Source organism: Papaver somniferum, chromosome 5 (assembly GCF_003573695.1).
Source record: "Papaver somniferum cultivar HN1 chromosome 5, ASM357369v1, whole genome shotgun sequence".
Lineage (NCBI taxonomy): Eukaryota > Viridiplantae > Streptophyta > Magnoliopsida > Ranunculales > Papaveraceae > Papaver > Papaver somniferum.
The window spans coordinates 197,024,887-197,051,397 of NC_039362.1; the positions used below are offsets into that span (position 1 = coordinate 197,024,887).

A 26,511-nucleotide genomic window follows, 5' to 3' on the forward strand; every position below is an offset into this window, starting at 1 on the left:
CCTAACATAGATAAACTTGTAGAAGAAACATCAGGATATGGATTGATATCTTTCATGGATGGATACTCTGGATACAACCAGGTCCCCCTCGCCGAGGAAGATCAAGAGCATACCGCTTCTTTCACCCCTCGTGGCCTATACTGCTATACCAAAATGCAACCCAAATGCAGGGGCCACGTACCAACGAATGGTAGAGAAGATGTTCGATGCCTGGATACATAAAACCCTTGAGGTATATGTAGATGACATGCTTGTCAAAAGAGAACTCCCCCAGGATCATGCAGACGATCTCAAGGAGATCTTTGTGCAAATGAGAAAATTCAACATGAAGATAAACCCCGCCAAGTGTACCTTCGGAGTCAGCTCAGGAAAATTCCTGGGCTACCTAGTCACCAAACGAGGTATTGAGGTCGACCCCGAGAAGTACGCGTTATAGTAGAAATACCCTCTCCAGCCACGGTCAAGGACGTGCAAAGACTAAATGGACGCCTAGCGGCTTTGGGTAGGTTCATCGCCCGATCCTCTGACAAATGCAGAGATTTCTTCAATACCTTAAAAAAGGGTGACAATTTTTCATGGACAAGCGCTTGCGAGGAAGCCTTCCAGAAAATCAAAGAACATCTGGAAACCCTTCCAATTCTCCAAAAACCCAGCCCAGGCGAAAATCTTTACATCTACCTCTCGGCGACCAACACTTCAATCAGTGCACTACTTACTCGCATAGACACAGAAATGGAGCAACCAATTTATTTCATCAGCAAGACTTTGACATCTTCCGAGAGAAATTATTCAAAAATCGAAAAAATTGTACTATCTTTGGTTTACGCAACGCAGAAGCTGCGTACTTACTTTCACGCACATACCGTAACAGTCATCATAAAAGCCCCCATAGAATCCGTGCTTGACCATGCCGACAGAGCAGGTAGAATATCCAAATGGGCCCAAATTAAACAATTCGGTGTGAAATACCAAGCCCAGACGGCAATTAAGACCCAGTTGGTCGCAGATTTCTTAGTTGATTTCCCAATAAACGACGCTGACGAGGTCGAAGGAATCCCAGGAATGGAAGATGAACTAGCAGACCCTCCCGAACTGCTTCGTTCCGAGGACCGAAATCGTTGGGAAGTCTTCGTCGATGGATCGTGCAACTCGGAAGGGTCGGGCATCGGAATGGTCTTTACCACCCCGAAAGGCCGAAGGATTGTCCACAACTTGAGACTTGAATTCTCCCCCACCAACAATATAATTGAGTACGAGGCGGTAATGCATGCCCTCCAAGTTATAATCGCACTGGGCATCCAAAATGTACGACTAACAAGCGATTGCCAACTTGTCATTCAACAAATAGATGGAACGTACCAAGTCTCCGATCCATGCTTGCAGCGATACCATCAACTCGCCAAGCATTACATTGAGCATATACCAAACATCACGTTCCGCCACTTAAACCGGATTAACAACCGATATGCTGATGCCTTAGCATTCATTGCCTCCATGAAAGTAAACCCTGAGGCTACCAATGTTATAATTGAAAGAGTCTTACTCCCTTCCATCCCTTTGGAAGAAAACATGGACATCCTCGTTGTGGACTCATTAGCTCAGGAGGAAACTCTACCAGAAGATGATTGGAGGACACCAATCATCAAGTATCTAGCCAATGGACACCTTACAAGCGACCAACTTGTCGTCCACAAGATAATATCAAGGTCCGGAAATTACCAGCTTCGGGACGGTGTGTTGTACAAACAATCCTACCTTGGACCTCTCCTCCGATGTCTCTCGTTTGCAGAAAGGCATAGCATATTGAAAGAAATACATTATGGTTACGCAGGAAACCATAGTGGAAGACGATCCCTATCCCACAAACCAAGACTACAGGGGTATTTTTGGCCTCGCATGAACGAGGACTCGAAACAAATGGCGAAAACCGGCATCGAATGCCAAAAATTTGGCAAAAGAAGACATGCACCATCAATGGACTTAAAATCCGTGATAATCCCTTGGCCATTCGCCAAATGGGGGGTTGATATTGTCGGACCACTAAGAGCCGGCACCGGCTAACAAAAATATCTAATAGTAGCCACAGACTACTTCACCAAATGGGTGGAATCATCCGCCCTAAGACACATCAGAGACCATGATGTCTTCAAATTCGTATTTGAGCATATCATATGCCGCTTCGGTATCCCGGCTGCCATTGTATCCGATAATGGGGCCCAACTAAGCGGGAAAAATATCGATCTTCCGTTCAATTTTTTCAAGATCAGAAAAATAAGTCCACACCGATCTATCCTGAGAGCAATGTCCAGGCAGAGGCCACAAATAAAACCATCGTCGATATACTCAAGAAGAAGTTTGATGGATATGGAGCTAGCTGGCGCGAGCAATTGCACAATGTTCTATGGGCATATCGAACTACCAAAAGGGAAGCAACATGAATGTCCCCCTTCGCCCTCACATATGGCACAGAGGAAATCATACCCACAGAAGCGATGATTCCCACAACGAAGACCGAGGCATGGGAGAAGAACCTGACCTCGAACATGATACTCTCCAAACTAGACGACTTGGAGGAGAACAGAGAGATCGCTCTCCAAACAATAGCAAACTACCACAGAAGATTGGCTCGGGAATACAATAAACGTGTTCACCAAAGGCAATTTATCCCAGGCGACCAAGTCTGGCGCGACATCACACCCTACCAGGGCGAGTCAGGCAAATTTGCACCCGTATGGGAAGGTCCACTAACAATCCTAGCCAAGGAGGGAGACGGAGCATACAGATTGCTCAAATCCGATGGCGTAGAACTTAAACTCCCTTGGAACATCAGATACTTAAAAGCTTACCACGCTTAGTAGGATCATTCAAAGATCATAGAATGGGGCACGTTCCCTACTTGTACACATGTCACAAAACCTTTCTAGAATGTACTAAGAGTTTACTAAACTCTCTTTTGCAAAAATAATAAACTAGCACCTTTTGTCTTAATTCTTTCCTTTTATTTGTTTTATTGTATCGTTCTTGTTTTCACATTTTTTCTTTTCTTTGTTTTATTAGTCTTTTCTATTATTTCATACCATAATCGCATTCTATTAAAGCCTATAAACCACTATGGCATGGTGCTAGCCACACCTTCCATTCTCTTAAGAATGATGCAGGTAATCTACCTAAGCTACCCGACACGGACACATACCTACGGTAATGCCATCGCGATCACAAAATCGGGATAATGTCCTCTACATGAGGAGATATCCAGAACCGAGCTACTTGCCCTTGGCTGGGGCAGGTATCACCCGCCGAGATATCACCCTCCAAGTCACAAGGAGGAAACATAACCCAAAGCAAGGGAAAAAAAATAGTTGTGAGAGCGAGAAGGAAAAAACCTTATGTATAAACACCCAATATTATAAGAGATGCCTCATCCAAATAGGAACTTATCACTCCTTGGCTTAGGCACCTATAATTGGACTTACAATGCATACGTAGAATCCTTAGAGCCATACGAATATACAACAATCAAACAAACACACTCGGAGCAACATAAAATGCATATTACATAGTGCCTCCTCGCAGGAGCATCGCACTCGCAGCGGCGGATCCCCTGCCCATCCATTCCTCTCTCGAAGCAACGACCACGAGCAGGAGCACGAACAACCCTTCTTCACACACATAGCTTATTTACGACGAAGCAAGACGTCACCACTTCCCCCTTTTCACGCAACTAGCCTCCTGTGCTACGGCATAAAACAGGGGAAAGTTATATATATATATATATATATATATACGTTTGAAATAACAGTATTTTATACCCTAGCACCTCCAGCACCAAATGTTTCTAAGCCAAAACGAGTGAGCACGAGCACGAGCACGACATAAAGTTTCGCTAAGGCTAATCGCCGGAAGGACCTTAACACATAAAGTGTTCCCAAGGAAAATCGTAGGAATAAACCCAACACATAAAGTGTTGCCAAGGCCAATCGCCGGAAGAACCTTAACACACAAAGTGTTTCGAAGCTTTTCCGTGGAAGGAAAATCAGTGATAAACACGAGATCCCGTAACATGAGGTACAATCACTTAGAGAACAGACGAGGCTAAAGATGTCATGCGAAAAGATAGGTCTCTCTGAGAAGACGCTGGTAATGATCTAGAACAGGATCAAGAAAAAACGAAGCAATACATGAATGAGAGGACATACCATCATGGTAAAAAATACATGAATAACTACCTTGTTCCCATGGAGGACGAGGAGGAAAACATTTAGCATACATCGGAGAACATAATGAAGGATACCATACCGTTATCACTAAAAGACTCTTCTTAAATAGAAGAGAAAATCTTTGAAAAACTAACTAGATTGCCCAAACCCAAGAAGGTTAAAGGCGCGGCAAGCTAGACGATAAGATATCCAGAGAAAAAGTAAAAAAGAAAAGACATCTTGTCCCCATGAAATCTAAGATAACCAACGAGAAACTTAAAAAGGGTCAACAAGTGCATACGTGGCGGAAAAGGTGGAAAAGAGGACTGTTACGCAGTTTTCTTCCCATCATGCCCTTGGAAAGTTGCAAAGAAAAAGAACAAAATGTGTGGGTAAAATACCCAATGGCCACGTGTCAGCATCTTAAGGGATGATCATATGATGAGATGATAAGGAAGAATCACCGAATCATCCTCCAAAAAGGAGTTTTATCTCTGTCGAGGCAACTGCACCAGCGCCACATGAATGACGTGTGTAGATAAAGGTCTAATCTACTCAGACGGTCAAGTCTAAAAAGAAAGATCGCATTTAATGAAGGATAATAACAGAGACGTGGGTAGTTCCACATCGTGATGAGAGACTCGACGATCCATACTGCGACCCAGAGGCGATAAGGCACCAGGTTCTCCACAGAAGGCCAGCACGATCCAGGGGAAGGCGAGACAACTCAGAGGGAGAACCCAGCAAGCCATCGTAAGGAGCAGTATGGATGTCATCCCAAGGAAACCATAGCGAGGGAAGACAGCTCACCGATCTCGGACGACCACGCCACCACGAGTTTAGTTAGGCTATAAATACCATTCCATGTACCAGGAGATGGACAACTTACGTAACATTTTAGATGGTCTTTCTACAGAGAATTCCTGAGAGAGATCTAGGAAGAGAGAAAGTGAGAAATCTATAAGAGATTTGTAACACTTTCAAGGGTAAGACCTTATAATCAATAAGAAAACATCTTCTTCTCCGTGGATGTAGGTCTTCATGGCCGAACCACGTTATATGCTTGTGTTCATCTTTACTTTTCATGTTATTTACATCTTGTTCATCTTTGATCTTGTATGTTTAAGTAGTTTTTAGTCTTTAATTTCACTTGGATGTAGTAGTCAGAAAATATGTAACTACAACAGACCCATATTAAATCAAAAGGAGTTGATAAGTATTCGGGACAAAAATTATATGATATATTAAAAATGAACCAACATCATGGCCCGTGCCGTTACGTCACGGGTTAAGGGCTAGTAGAAATATAAAAGGTTGATTTATAAAATAAATACACTATGTAATTTATTACTGACATTTTGACTCTGGAACGCCTCCCATGAAATTATAAAGGAACATAATCGTTAGTTTATTTGTCTGGCTTTTCCGAGCGACATGATGGTTGGACTTCACATTCACATTAATATTTAGCTTGATTTATTGGAGACTTATTATAAGATGAAGGTTAGGAAATTAACGGATGGACAGAATAGAAATCATCTGAATTCCTTAAACGTACGCTTAACGACACTCATTTGAGACCCACTTATCGATTATCTATCATTGCACTCTTTTTGGATGATTTTGGATAAATGTATTTTATTTACAATAGACGATGTAAAAATTCTCTCTTGCATACAAAATGTTTGGATGTTATATATTGTTTAAACTCTACTTGCTTTTGTTTCCTTTGAACTAAGCAAGGAAATGGTAATTACATTTTTAAGGCTTCAAAATATTGTCTGCCCAAGTATTGTACTTATTGGGTCTCATTTTTTATTTTATTTTTTTGCAACATTCTCTTTAGCATATAAAAGAAAACTTTACCTAAAAAGAATACTTCTCTTTTGCAATATATCTTCTTTTCTGATAAAAAATAAAATAAAAACATTTATCTAAGAATGAAAACGCAAAATTCCTCAAAATCCACAAATCAATGAACTATTGCACGGGCATAAAAGAATCTTGTATAATATATAGTCAAATCTTATTGGGATTGGAATTAAGTAAAATCTCTTGCATGGAGTATCTCAGTATCACTATATTTAAGGAAAATCTCGAGTATATTACACATGAATAAGATTTTTATTTTTTTCAAAGAAATGAAAGAAATAATATAAGTAAAATCTCTTATACAGAGATTTTATATTCAAGGAAAATTATTGGGATTGAAATTATGTAAAATCTCTTGCATGGAGTATCTCAGTATCACTATACTCAAGGAAAATCTCGAGTATACTACATAGGAATAAGAATTTTATTTTTTACAAAGAAATCAAAGAAATAATATAAGTAAATTCTCTTATACAGAGATTATTCAAGGATTTTATATTCAAGGAAAATCTCTGGAGTATATTACACACGATAAGATTTTTTATTTTTATTTTTCAAAGAAATTAAAAAAAATAATTCACAAATGGAAATAATTAGATATTTTTGTATTATACATTAATGCATTCCGAAAGAAAATCATACACAAAAGGTCTATATAAATACCTTATGATCGACCTATCTCTCCATAAACCTGCCGAATAGCATATGTTTTTTATTTGTCAGTAATAATGTTGAAATTTATGGGCTTAGCATGTTGGCTTCTAACATTAACGATCCTCTTTAATGAGGATTCAGTTGAAGGAAGAATGATTATGAATGATGTGAACGACAATGCAATAGTTAAAACCATTACGGTAAAGTATATTGTTCTCAACTGTATCTAGACATATTCATTGATTGTTATTGTACGTACTTATCTCATTGATTTTCATACTGTAGGTTGGAGCTGATGAGATTATTGATTGTTATGATATTTATAGACAACCTAGTCTTAATCATACCTTACTTCGTAATCATATAATACAGGTATAAATACTTCCTCTCTTTTCTTGGTGTACTTTTCCTCGTAATTATATGTTTTCAATCTCCAAAAAAATATTACTTTATATTATTTATTTATTTTTATAAAACAGATGACACCAAGTTCATATCCAAAAGGAATGAAATTAGATAATATTGGGACACTTCAACTTACACAAACTTGGCAAAAGTATGGATCATGTCCCGATGGAACAACCCCTATTCGAAGGAAAGGAAAATATTACAAACACACACCTTTATATAAACATAATCCTTCAAAATTATCACCGTACAAAATTCATGATATATCACAGAAAGACACTTCAGGGGATCATGAGGTATATATAATCACATACCATTGTCATTAATCTATTATTATTACATGTGTGTGTATAGTTGTACTAATCAAGTGTTTGTACAGTATGCGGCTATTAAGGTGGCAGGAAATTTTCAAGGAGTGCAAGCAAAAATAAATCTTTGGAAACCGGTAATTGAAATGAGAAGCGAATTAAGTGTATCCCAAATTTGGGTTGCAGCCGGTGAACTCAGTGATACCAATACCATTGAACTCGGATGGATAGTAAGTTATGATTCTAAAATAATACATAAAAGAACTTATATCCTCTGGTTAAACAACTTTAAATTTCCATCTCTGTTTTCAATTAGGTGAACCCAATATTGTACGGTGACGACCATACCAGATTTTTCATATACTGGACGGTAAGTTTTATTTTTTTGATACAAAGAACGGTATGCATGGTGGCCAGGATATCTCAAATGGCCATCTCAGTATTATTTTCTTAAGAATATCAAGTTACTTAATTATTTATTATCCTTTTAGGCGGCTGGATACAATAACTCAGGTTGCTACAACAACGATTGTGATGGATTTGTCCTCACAACCTCAAATATATGCCTTGGTGGTGACTTCTCTGAGGTTTCTACGTTTAATGGTACCCAAAAAGATGCTACCTTCGGTGTTCACAAGGTAAGACAATAGAAATGATCAATTTTAATACCTCATTATCAATTTTGATCCTAAATAAACATTGATAATTTGGCAGGACCAAAAAACCGGAAACTGGTGGGTACGATTACAAGGTATTGATGTCGGTTATTATCCTAGTTCTCTCTTTAACAAATTATCAAATACGGCAGATAGGATCAATTTTGGTGGAGAAATCCTTAATACCAAAAGTAATGGACGGCATACTTCGACTCAAATGGGTAGCGGTCATTTTCCTTCTGAAGGTGGTTTGAAAACATCGAGTTATTTTAATGACATTCAAGTAGTTGACGAAAATAATGTGGCGAAAGATCCTAAAGATTATGAGATACACATTACGAATGCAGACTGTTACGATCTGAGAATCCACAACAATCATGATACAAATGGTTTCGGTTTTAATTATGGAGGTCCTGGATATAATGCTAAATGTCCATGATTAAATATTATTTTTTTCGAAGCATGTGGCAATGACTCTATGTAGGATCAAAAAAAATATTTATTTTATTTTATAGAATATATCTGAAGTTTTTGTTTATAATAATCCCTCTTGTTAAATACTCTATAGGGTTTTTCACTAGTTGAACTAAAAAAATAGTGGTTATTGGGATTCGATCATAAGAGCATGTCCAATAGCGGGTGCTAATAATCCTACATGAAATTTTTTTAAGACCCTTACTTAGAAGGAGTTGCACATACCGAAAATGTAGGATCCTATAACTAATAAACTATCTGCAACAGTATAGAGGTTTTACCCTTAAAAAATCTTATGTGATGAAATCTTAACAGTTTAATTGTATTTTAATTAATTATTAAAAATCAAAAATATGATCTCGATGTCATTGGGAAATATAAGACTTTATTTAAAACCTTTAAAATTAGCATTTCATCCCTCCTGTTTTCTAGGACCTACGTGTTGGAGATGAATTAGCGTTTCAGCCCTCCTGTTGGAGATGAATTTATTTTAAACGAGGGTCTAATATCCTACGTGTCATTAAAAAAATAAATCTTCCACCTTCTATTGGGGATGCTCTACAAGCCTCTCCAATGGAATGTGTATGAAGAAAAACTTCTTAATCCACGTACGATCCACAATCATATATATAAATGATCATCTCCAACCGATTGATGTGAAGATGATGCGGTAAAAAATAAGTTAGACATCCTCTAGGTGAAACTCTAGTTTTAAACATTCACTTGGAGGATGTCTTCGCATCCTAGTCACAATTTTATTAATAAAAATCATTGAAAAATAAAAATGGAAAGGATTTTAACTAATTGTATGCCTAAAAATGATTGGAAACTTTATGAATTGGAGATAAATTTTATTTTTCCTAATAGTTAGGATTTTATATTCCAATGATGTGTTAAAAACGATGTCACATATGAAACTTCCACATTCACTGTTGGAGAACCTATAAGGTAGAGTTGTAAAACGTGCCGGTCCAGCACATCCTAGCCCACGAAATCACGTGCTTAGTGTGTTGTGTGCGGTAATGTGTTGTGTCATAGATTATGACGTGTTGTGCTGTGCCGTGCTAGAAGGCGTGTTGTGCTGGGATGTGCTAGAGAAATAAACATGTTGTGTCGTGTTGTACTGCGTCGGGCACATTTATTTTATATTTTCCAATATAAATGTTTTCCAAATATTTAGGTATTATATGTGTTATTACGAAGGAATATAACAATAATAAAATGTCAATAATTGGTTAGAATAATGGCTCTTTTGTGAAATATGCACAAAATGTGATGTATTGTGCCATGTCGTGTAGTATTTTATACCTATTATGACGTGCTTTCTTATCTTTTTGTGATGTGTCGTGCCACGTGCTTATCTGTGCCACGTGCTGTGCTGGGCTACTGTGCTAATTAATCAAACCCAACCCGTCCCATGAAACTAACATGATGTGCCATGTCGTGCTAAGTCAAGTGTTGGGCTGGGCTGGGTTGTGATCAAATTTTAGCGTGCTACTGGGTTGGGCGGGTGCTGGCACAGCCAAATTTACACCTTTACTATAAGAGAAGTTCCTATGGAATGAACAAACTTCAAGTTTGTTCATTTTCTCCCACTATGGACTCAACAAACATGAAAATGGATGTACAAACCAACAAATTTGTTGCTTTGTTCATTGAGTTAAAACATGCAGCGTGCTCTTGATGAAAGGTCGGGCGTTGGAATGAAAAACGCGGAGAACAATGCTGGAGTTTGAAGGAAAAACGCTGGAGTTTGAAGCAAAAAACGCCTCTTGTTTTTCTCTCTCCAAAATCCGGTTATTATATTTAGGGTTTATTTTTTATTATTTGATTTATTAGTTAAATAACCTATGGGACCCAACCCTTATTACTTTATATTAATAAAATCACTAGTGGGACAATCTCTTATTAGTTTATATTAACAGAATCATTAGTGGGACTCTAAAAAAACAGATTTGTTCATTTTTTCTTTGTTTCCCATAGTCGAGAAACCTGTTTATTCATCCACGGGGCTCAACAAATTTTTTAGTTCGTACATTGCCAATGAAACTGCCCTAAAGTGTCAATGTGAAATTGCTTACCACTATAAAGATAAGGCCTAGTTAATCTAGTCTCGTTATTGAGCGGCTACGATCATTATTCTATCACCTTTTGATGCGTTGGCATGATATCCAAGCAAAATTTCTGGAATCAATTTGATTGGGTGGCTGGCTGGCTTCTTCAGCTTCTCGCACTCGATCATCACTAACAGATGATATCTTGATTGATATTTTTACTTATCTTCCTCTGAATTCAATCTATAAGTTCAAATGTCTCTCCAAGGTATGGTTGTCTAACCTCTCAAACCCTAATTTCCTTATCAAATGGTAACAAATCAATCACAAATCTCTCCCATGGATATTATATTATAAAATTATTTATCAAGATGATGGAAAACGTATGAAATATAACATGGCATATTCTGATTTGCATTCATGGTTTATGTCTGGAAAACTTATGAATCAGAAACCAGTTGGATCTCAGTTACGCATGTTAGGTTCTAGTAATGGTTTGGTACTTTGTTATTTATTACGTTCAAATGGTCATAGGAAATTTCATGTTTGTAATCCACTAACTGGTATATCTTGTGAATATTCATCATCATTCGCAAGTTGTTATAAGGTTGTACGTATCCCAGAATTTGATGAGCCTTTGAAGAAATTTAATGTTGAGATATTTTGTTCTCATCTGGGTGTATGGGAAATCTTTCAAGTTTCTTATGGTGAAAATGTTGTGTAGAAATTTTCTAATTTTGATAAAGTTGTTATCCTTAGTGGTGTTCTGTTTTGGATTGAAGGACGGCGTAGAAAATGTTAGTTTACAATCTCAATCAAAAAAATAAAAGTGACAGACATCGATGTAGTTTGATCAATTTTCCATCCAAGGAGTTTCTCGAGACTGAATTTAGTAAGCTCTAAAACTAGACGGACAGGAATGGGAATGACTGTGAGTGTTTGGGTGCTCAATGAGGTCAACCGGAAAATATTGCACAATGATATTTCACTAGACAATATCTTAGTAGAACGGCGCTCTCGGATAGGAGAAGATGAAGTTGCACCTGTCCAAGTTTTAGGTTTCAGTCCAGTAGACCGAAATGTTGTTTTCCTCAGTTGCAATTAAACGGTTTTGGGGTTAAATATCCAAACTAGAAGCTTCGAAGAGCTCTGCTTGGACAACAGGCATGTATATGATGCAGGTCTGATCTTTCTTCCATGTGTGGTAAAGCCAATGCCAGCAGTACTTCCACCGCCCTCTTGGATAGACACTTAAAACTGATCTTCGCATTTCAAATTCCGAATACAGAAAAGGAATGAAAAAAGTGTAAAGTTTACTAAGGAACTCATTTTTGTCTTTTAGCTGTTTTTAATTTTTGCATTTTCATATTCAGAAACTCAATGCTTAGTGTTTGAGGGTGAAAACGATTTCTGCCGATTTTTGTAATTTCGAGTGTGTGGGTGAGAAACGAGTTTAAACCCTAAACAATGTACTGCAAGGGAGTACTTTAGATTCGAGAGATCAACCTGTACAAATCCGGCCTAAACCAAGAAATGGTCGTTCCAGACTTGCTTCGGTCACAAAGTGAAGGAGAATGGTTGGTTTTGGGGAGGGAAGCGAAGAGATTGTTGAGACCAGAATAGTTGATTCTGGAAGAGTAGGTTTTTTACGACTTGTATCAGAAAGTGGGAAGCTAAAAGATGGAAAGATAGCAAATATTTTCTGAGCGTTGTATGCTCCTAACCTGAACCCATTGTTCGATGGAAATAGGTAACACCTATTTATACAAGTCGAAGTGAAACGTACCATGGTCTCATTAAGAAATGGAAAACGGGTGAGTAAATGGGAGGAGGTGGTAACCGGTAACGCTTGGAATTGATGTTCCATAAAAGAAAGCGTTTCACCATTACTCCATGTATTTACTAACCGCCTCATCCTTATGACACTGTCTTGTAACGGGCGTAGTGTACGCCGCACGCTGTAAACCGCCAAACCAATACCCAATGAGCATCCCCCAATTTTTGACATGTGTTGATGTCTCGAGTGTTATTGTGTAAAACACGTAGCATGTTGATGTTATTTGGAAAGTTGAGCTTGGGAGACTTGCCGGCTCGGTGGTGACCTTTGACGGTCGAGATTTTGCATCTTGAGAGGAAGGGTAGTCGTTGATTATTGCAACCCTTAGTTTGGTAACCGGTGGCATGAAAGCGTGGCCGGTGTAGCTTTAATATGGCCTAGTTTAGGCGCAGCCAAAATTTAGGGTTTTGGCTTTGTTTGGGCGCGACCAAACTAGGGCTTGGCATCCATGCGTTAGATGGTAACCTTGGACGGCCAAGATCTGCATCATAGATGGAAAAGTGGTCGTTCACTGTTGCAGGCCATCGTTTTGGCAGCCGTGAAGTGAAGGTCGGCATGGTATGGTGCGGCAAGGTGGCTGGCATGCCATTGGCACATGTGGCATGGCGGCAATGCCTTGGCGCGATTTGGCGTGGCCAAAGTTAGAGTCATGGGCCAAAGGTTACCATGCGTTGGTTGGCGACCTTGGACGGCTAGGATTTTCATCTAAGATGGAAGGATGGCCGTTGATCGTCGCACGCCTTCGTTTTGGTGCCCGCATAGGGAAGGCCGACATGGTGTGGCCCGGCAAGGTGGTTGGCATGCTATTGGAAGATGTGGCATGGCATGCCTTGGTGCGGTTTGGCGTGGCCAAAGGTTACCATGCGTTGGTTGGCAACCTTGGACGGCTAGGATTTGCATCTAAGATGGAAGGGAGGCCATTAATCGTCGCACGCCTTCGTTTTGGTAGTCGCATAAGGAAGGCCGGCATGGTGTGGCGCGGCAAGGTGGTTGGCATGCCATTGGCACATGTGGCATGGCATGCCTTGGCGCGGTTTGGCGTGGCCAAAACTAGGGTTTTGGGCCAAAGGTTACCATGTGTTGGTTGGCGACCTTGGACGGTTAGGATTTGCATCTAAGATGGAAGGGTGGCCGTTGATCGTCGCACGCCTTCGTTTTGGTAGCCGCATAAGGAAGGCATATGTGGCGCGACAAGGTGGTTGGCATGCCATTGGCACATGTGGGATGGCATGCCTTGGCGCGGTTTGACGTGGCTAAAACTAGGGTTTTGGGCTAAAAATTATCATGTGTTGGTTGGCAATCTTGGACGGATAGGATTTGCATCTAAGATGGAAGGGTGGCCGTTGATCGTCGCACGCCTTCTTTTGGTATCCGCGTAGGGAAGGCCGGCATGGTGTGGCTCTGGAACACCTCCCATGAAATTATAAAGGAACATGATCGTTAGTTTATTTGTCTGGCTTTTCCGAGCGACATGATGGTTGGACTTCACATTCACATTAATATTTAGCTTGATTTATTGGAGACTTATTATAAGATGAAGGTTAGAAAATTAACGGATGGACAGAATAGAAATCATCTGAATTCCTTAAACGTACGCTTAACGACACTCATTTGAGACCCACTTATCGATTATCTATCATTGCACTCTTTTTGGTGATTTTGGATAAATGTATTTTATTTACAATAGACGATGTAGAAATTCTCTCTTGCATACAAAATGTTTGGATGTCATATATTGTTCGAACTCTACTTGCTTTTGTTTCCTTTGAACTAAGCAAGGAAATGGTAATTACATTTTTAAGGCTTCAAAATATTGTCTGCCCAAGTATTGCATTTATTGGGTCTCATTTTTTATTTTATTTTATTTTTTTGCAACATTCTCTTTAGCATATAAAGAGAACTTTACCTAAAAAGAAAACTTCTCTTTTGCAATATATCTTCTTTTCTGATAAAAAAAAACATTTATCTAAGAATGAAAACGCCAAATTTCTCGAAACCCACAAATCAATGAACTAGCCCGTGCAATTTGCATGGGCATAAAAGAACCTTGTATAATATATAGTCAAATCTTATTGGGATTGGAATTAAGTAAAAGTATAATTGGTGTTTAGTACTCAGGTTTTGACCAGCACTAAGCTTTGTGTAGGATCATAATCTCGCAGCGATAATGTCTCAGCGAAATTATCAACAACACAACACAACAGCGTCGCAGAACAATTTCAGAAATGATATAATAAACGACGTCAGCTAAAATCATTATAAAGATGTGATAGTCCTGCGAAAATTAGAGAGTTTGCGAGACTAACATTTGTAAGGTTGCGAGAATGTCGCAAGCCATATCCGAAAATAAAGGACAGATTACCTGTCATCCACTATGTATTTCCTTATAAATAGCCGTTCAGTTGTAAAGGAGGGAGAGATCTTTTTCTGAGTGAGAAGCAAGTAAATAGGAGAGAGAAAATCTAGAGCATTGGTTATTCTTGATTCCTTTATCTTTTCTTGTAAGATTGTTCAAAGATTCATCAATAAAATTAAGATTGTTGATCTAAAATGAGTTGAATGTAAATAAAATCTTGTGAGGGTGTAGTGTAGGATTTCCTGCAACTACATAATGGCGCTAGAAACAGGGAGATGAAGATCGAAAGTTAAAGATTGTTGTTGAAATTATTCAAATCAAGAAAGTGATTAAATAAATCAATGAACCAGTTAAAAGAAAAATGATTAGAGTCAATGAAGATGACAAAATATTGGAGTGTAATATGATAACAAAAACAATGATTAATGAATTCCATGAAAACATCAAAGGAAGAATACATAAACGAAATTTTGAAGGAAGGAAGGTTATGGTAGTAGAAAAGACATCACCCTTGAAAGATTAGGAAAAGAAAAAATCACATTCTTGATGGCAGAAATACCAAAAGAAAATTTGAACCACACATCTCTATTGGTTATTACAGTGCCTATTACGCGAAAAGAGAAAGGAACAACAACAAAATCCACGGAAGAATGGATATTGAACAGAACTTTAGTCGATACAGGAAGTTCAGTGGATATAATATTTTATCATGCGTTCAGGGGAATGGGATTTAAAGATGAAGAAATGTCCAGTTCAACATATTTGTTCATGGCTTTGGAAAATCCACAACAAAACCTAAAGGAGAAATAGTGGTACGAATTCCACTAGGAGAGATCGAAACACACGTACACTATGCGTGGTGGATATGGAATCGCCATATAATATGTTGTAGGAAGACCATGGATACATGCGATAAAAGTTGTAGTATCAACGTTGCATCAATGTATTAAATTCCCCACACCAAATGGAATAGGTGAAATCAGAGGAGATGTTGACAATGCGAAATTATGTCATCAAATTGAAGTAAAGCATTATGAAGGACAAGCAAAAAGGAAACAATTTCGCAGAAAGTTGGCAAAGGAGGCAAAGAAAGAAGAAGAATTTAGAGTATACATGATAAGGGCAAAAGAAGGCAGGGAATACCCAGCGAAATTTCGGAAGAAGGAGAAGGACCTGTGAAAACAATAAAAGAACCAACACCAATGGGAGAACCCAAGTCCAGTTACACTGCCGCAGAACCAACAAAAGAAGTAAACGTTGGGACTATAGAAGAACCTCTAATATTGAGAATTGGAACCAAGATGGATGTAGAAGAAGAAGAAAGAACTGTTAACCTTTTGCGAGAATATAAAGACGTTTTCGCAGGAAGCATGGATGAGATACCGGGAATAGATCCATCAATTGCATGTCACAAGTTGGAGATTAACAAGAATGTGAGACCATTTAAACAAAGAATAAGAAAAATCGCAACAGCTTACCATTCCCAAATAGAAGAAGAACTACAGAAAATGCTTGATGCAGGAATCATAAGAGAAGCTAAATACCCAGAATGGATAGCGAATATGGTCATTGTCCCAAAGAAAAACAAAGGAATAAGGATTTGCATAGATTTCACTGATTTAAACAAAGCTTGCCTAAAGATAGTTTTCCGTTACCAGATATTCCTCAAATGGTGGAATCCGCAGCGGGAAATGATAGGGTATCGTCTTTAGATGGGTACAAAGGATATAACCAAATCCCTCTCGCTGAAGAAGATCAAGAACATACTGCTTTCTTCGCCCCTAGAGGTTTATATTGTTACACGAAAATGCCATTTGGTTTGCGAAATGCGGGAGCGACATACCAAAGAATGGTAGAGAAGGTGTTCGCAAATGGATACACAAAACATTAGAAGTATACGTGGATGACATGTTAGTAAAGAGTAAAGAAGCCAAAGACCATGTACAGACCTGAGGGAGATTTTTGAACAAATGCGGCAGTATAACATTAAACTGAATCCTGAGAAGTGTACTATTGGAGTTGCATCGGGAAAATTTTAGGCTACATTGTATCAAAGGAAGGAATACAGGTTGATCCAGAAAAAGTGCAAGCAGTTCGTGACATGCCAACACCAGCAACAATAAAAGATGTACAGAAGTTGAATGGACTTTAGCTTCGCTGGGGAGATTCATTTCGCGATCATCAGACAAATGCAAATATTTTTTCGATATACTCAAGAAGGGTGCGAAATTCAAATGGACTGATGAATGCGAAAAACTTTTCAAGGGATCAAAGAACATCTTATGAATACAACTATTTTACAAAAAGCAGAATCAGGAGAAGAATTATTGATCTATCTTGCGACGACGTCGCATGCATTAAGTGTGTGTTATTGCGAATAGACGCAGGAGTGGAGAAACCCATTATTACATTAGCAAAACTTTTAATACTGCCGAGAAGAATTACTCAAAGATTGAGAAGTTAATCTTAGCATTAGTTTATGCATCATTTAAGCTCCGCATATATTTTCAAGCGCACAAGATAAAGGTATTAACAAAAGTACCAATTGAATCAGTGATGAAGAATTCTAAAAGATCAGGAAGAGTGGAGAGATGGAATGCACAAGTAGGCCACTTTGATATTAAATATGAAATTTTGTCTTCACCAAAATCACAAGTTGTTGCAGATTTCTTGGCAGAATTTCCTTTAGAAGAAGATGAAGCGGTAGAAGAAATGATGGATATAGAAGAAGAACACGGAGATCCAAAAGATTTATTAACAGAACCAAATAGATGGGAGATATTGGTAGATGGATCATCAAATGGAGAAGGCAATGGAGTTGGAATTGTTTTAATTTCGCCAGAAGGAGTGAAGATGGCTTTTTCATTCAGATTGGAATTCGCATCCACTAATAACGAAACGGAATATGAAGCTGTGATACATGCCTTAAAATTCGCAATAGAAATGAAACTAGAAAATGCCAGGATCACTAGTGATTCGCAGCTAGTTATTCGCCAAATAAAGGGAGAGTATACTACAAATGAACCATCCTTGAAGAAATACAGAAGCTCGTTGAAGAATTGTCAGCGAAAATCCCAAAAATAAAATGGAGGCACATTTCAAGGAAGGATAACAGACTCGCAGACGCTTTTGCTTTCATCTCAAGCATGATGACAGATCCAACTGCGAGATGCATAAAAATACAAACACTTCTGTCACCATCAATCAATAAAGAAGAAGAAGTGACGTGATGATATAGACGGTGAAGAAGAAGAACAAACGAACAATATCGCAGATGGAGAACAGAACTTCATGCATATTTGGCGAAAGGAGAAACACCAAGAAATAGATTGGAAACACACAAGTTAAAAACCGCGCAACGAATTATGAATTAAGAGATGGTGCTATACCGAAAATCCTTTAATGGACCATCACTCAGATGTTTGACACGAGAGGAAGGAGAAAAAGTGCTAAAAATGTTACATAGTGGGGATGCTGGCAATCATAGCGGGGGAAGATCTTTGGCACATAGAGCAAAAATGCAAGGCTATTACTGGCCATACATGCACGAAGATGCAAAACAAATATCAAGACGTTGCGAAGATTGTCAGCGGCATGGAAAGAAAATACATGCACCTGGAGCACCATTGTCATCTTCAACCAGTGTGTGGCCTTTTGGAAAGTGGGGCTTAGATATTGTGGGGCCATTTTTACCAGGTTCTGGACAAAGAAGATACTTAATAGTCGCAACAGATTATTTCACAAAATGGACAGAAGTGAAGGCAGTACAGCATATTCGCGACAAAGATATCTTTACATTCATATTCGAAAATATCATTTGCAGATTCGGAATTCCTGCGCAGTTGGTATCTGATAATGGGAAACAGTTTGAAGGACAGAACATAGAAATGTTACTTAATGCATTTAAGATAAAATGTGGAAAGTCTACTCCTTTGTATCCACAAGCTAATGGGCAGGTAGAAGCAACAAACAAAACAATTGCAGATATATTAAAGAAGAAATTGGAAGGACATCATAGAGCATGGTGCGAACAAGTACATAATGCAGTATGGGCTTATAATACAACTAGAAGAGAAGCTACTGGAATGTCACCTTTTTGTTTAACATACGGAGTTGAAGCGGTGTTACCAACAGAAGTTGTTATTCCGACAACAAAGAGAGAAGCTTGGGAGAAAAATCTTAGTGCGGGTTTGATCTTAAACAAACTTGATGAATTAGAAGAAAGAAGAGAAAGAGCTTTACAACATATGGAGAATTATCAGCGAAGATTAGCCCGAGAATAAATAAACGTGTCAAAGTACGCGAATTCCAACCAGGAGATTTAGTTCTGCGAGAGACACCAATATATCAGCGAGAAAATGGTGGAAAATTAGCGAAAAAATGGGATGGACCTTACATCATTAAGGAGATAGTTGGAACAAGCTTATAATTAATGGATCCAGAAGGTAGAGATGTTGGTCATAGACTTGACAGACCATGGAACAGGTTGTACTTAAAAAGATATTATCCGTAAGAAGCTTTGAGAAGTTATGGATTCTGAAAGAATAATTGCAGATTATTCATATCAAAACAAGATCATGATGTGCGAAACTTTCGCAGAGATAATCATAGAACAATGACATAAAAGAAAGGGGCGAACCTTTATGGCGTACACCCTAGTTCGCGAATAAAATTTCGCAAGAGGCAAATGTAAGACCTAAAGTACGTCATATAAGGGGGTACCTGTTGCATGGCTCAGGGAAAGGCTACACCGCCACCGGAACCTGAGTCATGGAGATTTGGGGTCAATAAAGCCCATCCGGGAGAGGCACCTTGGATTCTCAGCTTAAGCATATGACTTAGGTTGGGCGACTAAGGTAATAAGGACTCTCCCAAGGAGTGCAGATCTGATCAAGGCGCCGAGGTACACGGTTGAGTCAAGAGTGCCAGGGGCGTTTGAAGCGTACCTTGCCATTCTTGACAAGTCTTGGCTTATACTGCACTCGGCCTGAAGAAAACCCCACTTAGGGTGCAGTCTCGTAACCATAAGCCCTATAGGTAAAAGGGATAAGAGGCTGCGAAAAAACTGGTTGTTGTTAAGACTGGATGGGAGGAGCTAACCTTGTATGGTAGAAGTACGCCTCCTTGAAGGGGAACCAGGGGGAGATAAGGGCGGCACCCTCCATTAGGGAGCTGATAAGTGTCTTAAGACGCAAATGTCATGAGGCTTTTTACTCGCAAGGGTATTAAGGCTTGTCATATTTGTGCAACAATCCTGAAGAGGCAATAATACAAAAGAAAAAGATAAGACGAGATCAATGGGTTTTCGCATGAAAGTGCGAAGACGTCCTGCGATTTCGTCGCAAGACGGCAATGTCATGGGGCTTTATTTTCGCAAGAATATTTAGGCCTGTCATATTGTCGCAACATTCCTGAAGAGGCCATAATACAAAAGAAAAAGTTAAGGCAAGATCAATGGGTTTTTGCATGAAAGTGCAAGACGTCCTGCGATTTTGTCGCAATGACAAGAGGTGGCATAATAAGACCTTTAATTAGGAAGGAAAATAAGACCACATGACAAAACAAAATATTTATAAGTATTCATAACAGATTATTTTTCGCAAGAAAGATAATGAGAGGCAAGTATGGGAATCAATAAACAAGAGGCATTATCTTTCTCACCAGCAAAATACTAAAAGGGAAAATTGATTCCAAAGTTGGTTGAAGAATATTATTCGCAAAAAGTAAAGATGAGACAATTCAAGAAGATAGAACTAGATAAGAAGCTCATGCTTCAGTATTAATTCCAGTAGAAGGAGATAATAGACGTTCTTCGCCAATGTTCTCATTATCGCCAGCAGCCTCTCCTTCATTTCGATTCTGATCTTCGCCTTGATTAGCACCTTGATTATCGCCAGCAATTACTTCTTCAGGAGATTTTCTTTTTCATTTTATTAACACCAGCAGTTGCTTCCTTAGAAGGAATTTCTTCTCCATTCCAAAAACTATCCTCTGCACCACTTTCATAATCATAATCACTGTCAGCAGGACGAGGAACTTCATCATCATCTACTTCCAAAGGTTCGATTGATGTAGGAGGAAGAGATTTAGACAATAAAATATCATTTACAAGGACTTCAGCCGGAGATGAACTTGACGAAGAAGTGCTCTCTGATGATTCCTATCTTGAATATCCTTAAAGTAAGCAAGATAATCAAGTCTTCTTTCTGCTCGGTCGCGAGAACCAGTAAGGACAGAGACGAGTAATGCATTTTCTTTGCGAATTTTGGCATATTTAGCCTCCAAAACAGAAATGGAGGAATGAAGATTTTTCTCAGACTCTGCGAAAGGTAGAATACAAAATTTCAATAAGATGAAGAACTCAAAAAGATATGACAAAGAAAAATAGTTAAGGCAGTCAAACTATTATGACTACCTTCCTTTTGCGAAATAAGGTGTTGAATCAAGGTCAGACAACTATTCTCCCAACAGTTCATTGCGTCATCAAATTTATCTCCAACTAAACCTTTAAGTCGAGACTGAAGATTTTTCTCTCTAGAAATAAGAAAGGCATTTTTCTTCGCAAGAGAAGAATGAGATTCTTCTAATTTGGAATAGTGTTCTTTAAGTTGATTCTCCTTTACACTTAAAGCTATTCTACCTTGAATGAGTGTATCTCTTTCAGCGATAGATGACTCTGTTACTTTTTTGAGTTCATTTCTCAAAGAGCGAAGAGATTGTTCTTGGTTATCACATACTTTCTGAAGAATGCTAAGTTGTTGCGAAGATATCGCCATCTTGTTTAAACAAGTTCGATTCTCTTGAGATAAGGTTTTATTCTCATCTGATAAAGTTTCCATCCCTAAATTAGCTTTAGTTAAAGAGTAAGAAAGGAGAGATATTTCATTACTTAATAAGTCTTGTATCTGAACTAATTGGGAATTTTCATTGGTAAGATTATTTATATGATCAAGAGAATATGAATAGAGTTGGTTATATTGATCCATCAAAATTTCTTTATCAACACGGGCTTCTTCAACAGCAGATTCAAATTGATATCTCTCCATTATTCGTTTCTGGTTTAAGGCTTAACATGCGAAAGAGAGATTTCAATGATAATTAAATATGGGAATGATAAAATCATTAAAAAGGCAAGTTGAAGATACAGATAAGGAAATCATACCTCTCAATTCATCATTCTTCTTGCGAAGATTGTCACGATCCAGCAAAACATTCTGAAGCTTTTGATTTTCGAGACGAAGAGCATTACACTCTTTTTCCAAAACTGTTTGCGAAGCAGCTCTATCAGAACCGAAATACTTACTTAGAATTTCGCAAATACCAGACTTGACAGGATCAATTGGAGACTTTTGCCATCATCCAGGACTTCAGACAAAACTTTGAAAGCAATATCTATTCCTTCCACGTTTCTTTCGAAAAGGGAAGAGGCTCAGGTAGAGAACTGGCAATGATAGAAGGTTGAGAAACATTATCAATAGGAGAGAAGAAGTTTCATTCACAGAAGGATCAATAATGGGGGTTTCAATCATTGAAAGGTCAGTTGAAGAAATGAAGTCTGAGGCAGCTTTTTCGCGAATTGGAGATAATGGTTTAACTTGCGAAGATGTCGCAGGAGATTTAGAAGAGATAAGTAATGGAATGGAACAGAGGTTTCAACAGTTTTAAGGTGGCGAGATTTCTTGAGAGGTTTATTGACATCCTTATCACCCTGCGAATTACAATCCAGATAAGAAACAGAGGCAACAATATTGTTATTAGAAAGAATAATGTTTCTTACTACCTTCTGATTCGCAGACTTTCTTTTGTGTACAACAATCTTATGCTGCGGTTTGGGAATATTAGGGTTCTGAACCGTAAATTTAGTGTTGGAGGCGCTTTTGCTGAAATAACAAAGTATGGGAATCACATAAACAACATCAAATAAGGCAGTAAGCAAGATCAATTTCAGCAAAACCCATAAGGAAAAAAAGAAAACTAACCTTGATGAATCCATGGAAAACACTAGCAGGAAGATTATTTTGAAGAAAATTACAAATAATGAAGATATACAGAGGGAACAATATGGAGATGAAGAAGAACTTAAAAGATTGAAAGAATAAGAAAGAAGAAAAGTTGCAATAATGGAATTTGCAGAAGAACGATGAAGTTGCAGAGAAAATAAAAGGAGAGAAAAAGAGAGTGAGAAAGAGTATATATGGAGGAAATTTTTTATCGAGAAGATAAACACGATGAATGCGGAAAGATGTAAGCGGTTAAAAAGCAGCAGTTACAAGAGACGTGTCAAGATACGGATGGGAAAAAGGATACATGTGATAAATGCAGAATATGAAATGATGGATAATTGCGGCCTTTCTCACATAATTCTCTACTTCCCGGAGAAGATATGAGAAGAGGCAAGATGTAGGATCATAATATCTCAGCGATAATGTCTCAGCGAAATTATCAACAACACAACACAACAGCGTCGCAGAACAATTTCAGAAATGATATAATAAACGACGTCAGCTAAAATCATGAGAAAGATGTGATAGTCCTGCGAATATTAGAGAGTTTGCGAGATTAACATTTGTAAGATTGCGAGAATGTCGCAAGCCATATCCGAAAATAAAGGACAGATTAGTTGTCATCCACTATGTATTTCCTTTAGGAGAGAGAGAGATCTCTTTCTGAGTGAGAAGCAAGTAAATAGGAGAGAGAAAATCTAGAGCAGTGGTTATTCTTGATTCCTTTATCTTTTATTGTAAGATTGTTCAAAGATTCATCAATAAAATTAAGATTGTTGATCTAAAATGAGTTAAATGTTAATAAAATCTTGTGAGGGGTGTAGTATAGGATTTCCTGCAACTACACTTTGGTGTTCACGCGAGTTGACTGTTTCAATTCTTGACTTCCGTCCAGATGTTATTAAAAAAATTCCAATAAATTAAATTAAATTACCAGACCAGTTTCCAATCATGCCCTTAATTTTATCAACATTTACATCATAACTATCCAAGTTCTTCTTCTTCCTCACGGGTACACTAATTCACCACCACAACCCTATTAATAAAATCCAAAACCATCACTACCACAACCTTCCTTTTCTTCTTCATCTTCTTCTCTATCAACATCTCTAATACAAACCAAATAAGAATTTAATATCATAAAACATCTTTATTCAAACACACAATGAATGGATTTTTCCCTACAATTGAGTATGAGTTTTGTAGGATGGTGGTGGTCAGTGTATCAATTAGGTTTCAATATTAATCTTCAATTCCTTCTCCAACCCCATCACCACCATCGGTCCATCACCATTTATGTCTCTCTACCACTACCAGTGCAACCATGTATATCACCATCAAGTTCCGACACCGGAGTAACTAAATCAATGCCCACATGAGCTTCTACTCAAAAACATTATTCAAAATATCAGTCACATATACAGGAAAAACACCATCACAGCTTCTTTCTATAAACAGCAGAAAAAAATCAATATCATATCAATTTCTTCATCTTTTAACTAAAATTATTTATCATGTTCGACCATAAAAACACAATTTACATAGGTAGCGAAGTGGGAGATATCCACCACCAATGTAACAGCGCTCCAGCTTAATCAACACCAAAAAAGAAGATAACAACACATATTTGGGTTTCTATTTACAAAAATTAGAGTGTGGATTTAGCAAAATAGGGGTAGAAATTGGGATTTTGGGTTTGATTCAATGAAATTGAAATTATGATTTAATCGGTAAACAAGGTTTTGTTTGATTCAGAAATTAGGTTACAATTTAATGAAATTGAGATGTTGATTTGAATCACTAAATTAGGGTTTTGTTTGATTTAGAAATTGAGGTTTCGATCTATTGAAATTGAGGTTTTGATTTGGGAGAGTAATTGATCCCATGGATTTTTGACTAAAGAAAATCAGGGAAGAAGTTAATGGAGTTTGCGGCTGTGGTGTTCTTGATAGAAATCAGGAAACTTGATTGATCAACTTAACAAAACCAAATTAGAGTAGAAAGAAGAAGATGAGAAAGCACCCAGTACACGAAACTTGGATGTGATTTTATCCTCTAATTGGCATGTGAGTTGCTAAGAGGGAGAGATTCAAAATTTAAGCAGATGAAGAAGACGAAGACTGAAATGGGTATGAAGGCGGAGGAAAAATAGTCAAGCATTAGAATTATTGGTTTTTGCATCCCAGCCGTAGAATAAATGGTTTTCTTTTTAACCGACGGATGTTAGACCCACCTCAGGGCTAGGCTTAGAGCTGGCAAACGGGCGGGACGGGTCTGGCTTGTGACCAACCCGCGGGTTACGGGTTAATACAAGCCTGAGCTCGCGGGTTGAAATTCTTCACGGGTGATCATTTATCCCACCCGTGCCCGTCCCGGGTAAAGCTCGCGGGTTCACGGGTGCTCACGGGTTACCTGGTTTTTGTTGAGTCAACTCGCCAGAAATCGATTTCTGGAGTTGAATACTTGAATAAGGAATTGCGGCCACGATTGTGGAAAGTAAGAGCTTCCCAGTAACACGAGGGTTATAGTTATTCATGCTACCTCTTAACATTATTTGGTAGATACAAGGATCCAGTTTATAGTTTGCATTTATTCCAGCGTTTGGTACTGAAGTTTTCCATCATACATTAGCAAGAGCTGTAGTTTACTAGGAAGAGTTCTCTGTGATGACTAACATCGATTTAGCAAGGGACCTTGCAGAGTTCTGTATGATGATTTCGTTTGCAGATTACTAGCAAAATACGCAATCCATGCCTACTCCTCAGTTGTATAAATATTTCAATTGCTTAACTTTAATTCAGAAATCGATTACTGTGACACGCGGCCTAGACTCCTAGTGGTGGGGAATGAGCCGGGTTAACCCGCGGGTTTCATGGTACGGTCCGGGTTAACCCGTTTCTTCACAAGCCACTAATTATACAATCCGCGCCCGTCTTGTTTAGTTACGATCCGGGACGGGACGGGCTAACCCGCGGGTTTTGGCTTGGTTTGCCAGCTCTAGCTAGGCTTATAATGCCAGTATTTTACAGATTTTTAATTTACAAAATTAATTAAAGTTAGGTCATAGACAGTCAATTCGGGTCAACGTCCAGTCCAGGTACCAAGCCTTAACGTTGGACAAATGTTAGACCAAAGCCTAGTGTTGGTCAAAATCCGAGTACTAAACACCAATTATCCCTTAAATAAAATCTCTTGCATGGAGTATCTCAGTATCATTATACTCAAGGAAAATCTCGAGTATATCACACATGAATAAGATTTTTTTTTTCTTCAAAGAAATGAAATAAATAATATAAGTAAAATCTCTTATACAGAGATTTTATATTCAAGGAAAATTATTGAGATTGGAAGTAAGTAAAATCTCTTGCATGGAGTATCTCAGTATCACTATACTCAAGGAAAATCTCTAGTATACTACACAGGATTAAGAATTTTATTTTTTTCAAAAAAATGAAAGAAATAATATAAGTAAATCTCTTATACATAGATTTTATACTCGAGGAAAATTTCTGGAGTATATTACACACGATAAGATATTTTATTTTTATTTTTCAAAGAAATTAAAAAATAATACACAAATGGAATGATTAGATATTTTTGTATTATACATTAATGCATTCCGAAAGGAAATCATACACAAAAAGGTCTTTATAAATACCTTATGATCGACCTATCTCTCCATAAACCTGCCGA

At 38.1% G+C, this 26,511-nt stretch overlaps 2 protein-coding genes across 2 annotated transcripts; both read left to right on the forward strand.

Moving 5' to 3' along the window:
* The first annotated feature begins 732 nt into the window (after positions 1–732).
* Positions 733–2,061, forward strand: LOC113280504. Its single transcript, XM_026529120.1, has one exon. The coding sequence runs from the start codon at positions 733–735 to the stop codon at positions 2,059–2,061; it is 1,329 nt and encodes a 442-aa protein (XP_026384905.1).
* A 4,735-nt stretch (positions 2,062–6,796) lies between these two features.
* On the forward strand, positions 6,797–8,533 carry LOC113280505. Its single transcript, XM_026529121.1, has 7 exons — positions 6,797–6,922; positions 7,008–7,094; positions 7,202–7,426; positions 7,510–7,668; positions 7,755–7,808; positions 7,930–8,076; positions 8,153–8,533. Exons 1-7 carry the CDS (start codon positions 6,797–6,799, stop codon positions 8,531–8,533), a joined length of 1,179 nt encoding a protein of 392 aa, XP_026384906.1.
* The last annotated feature ends 17,978 nt before the right edge of the window (positions 8,534–26,511 follow it).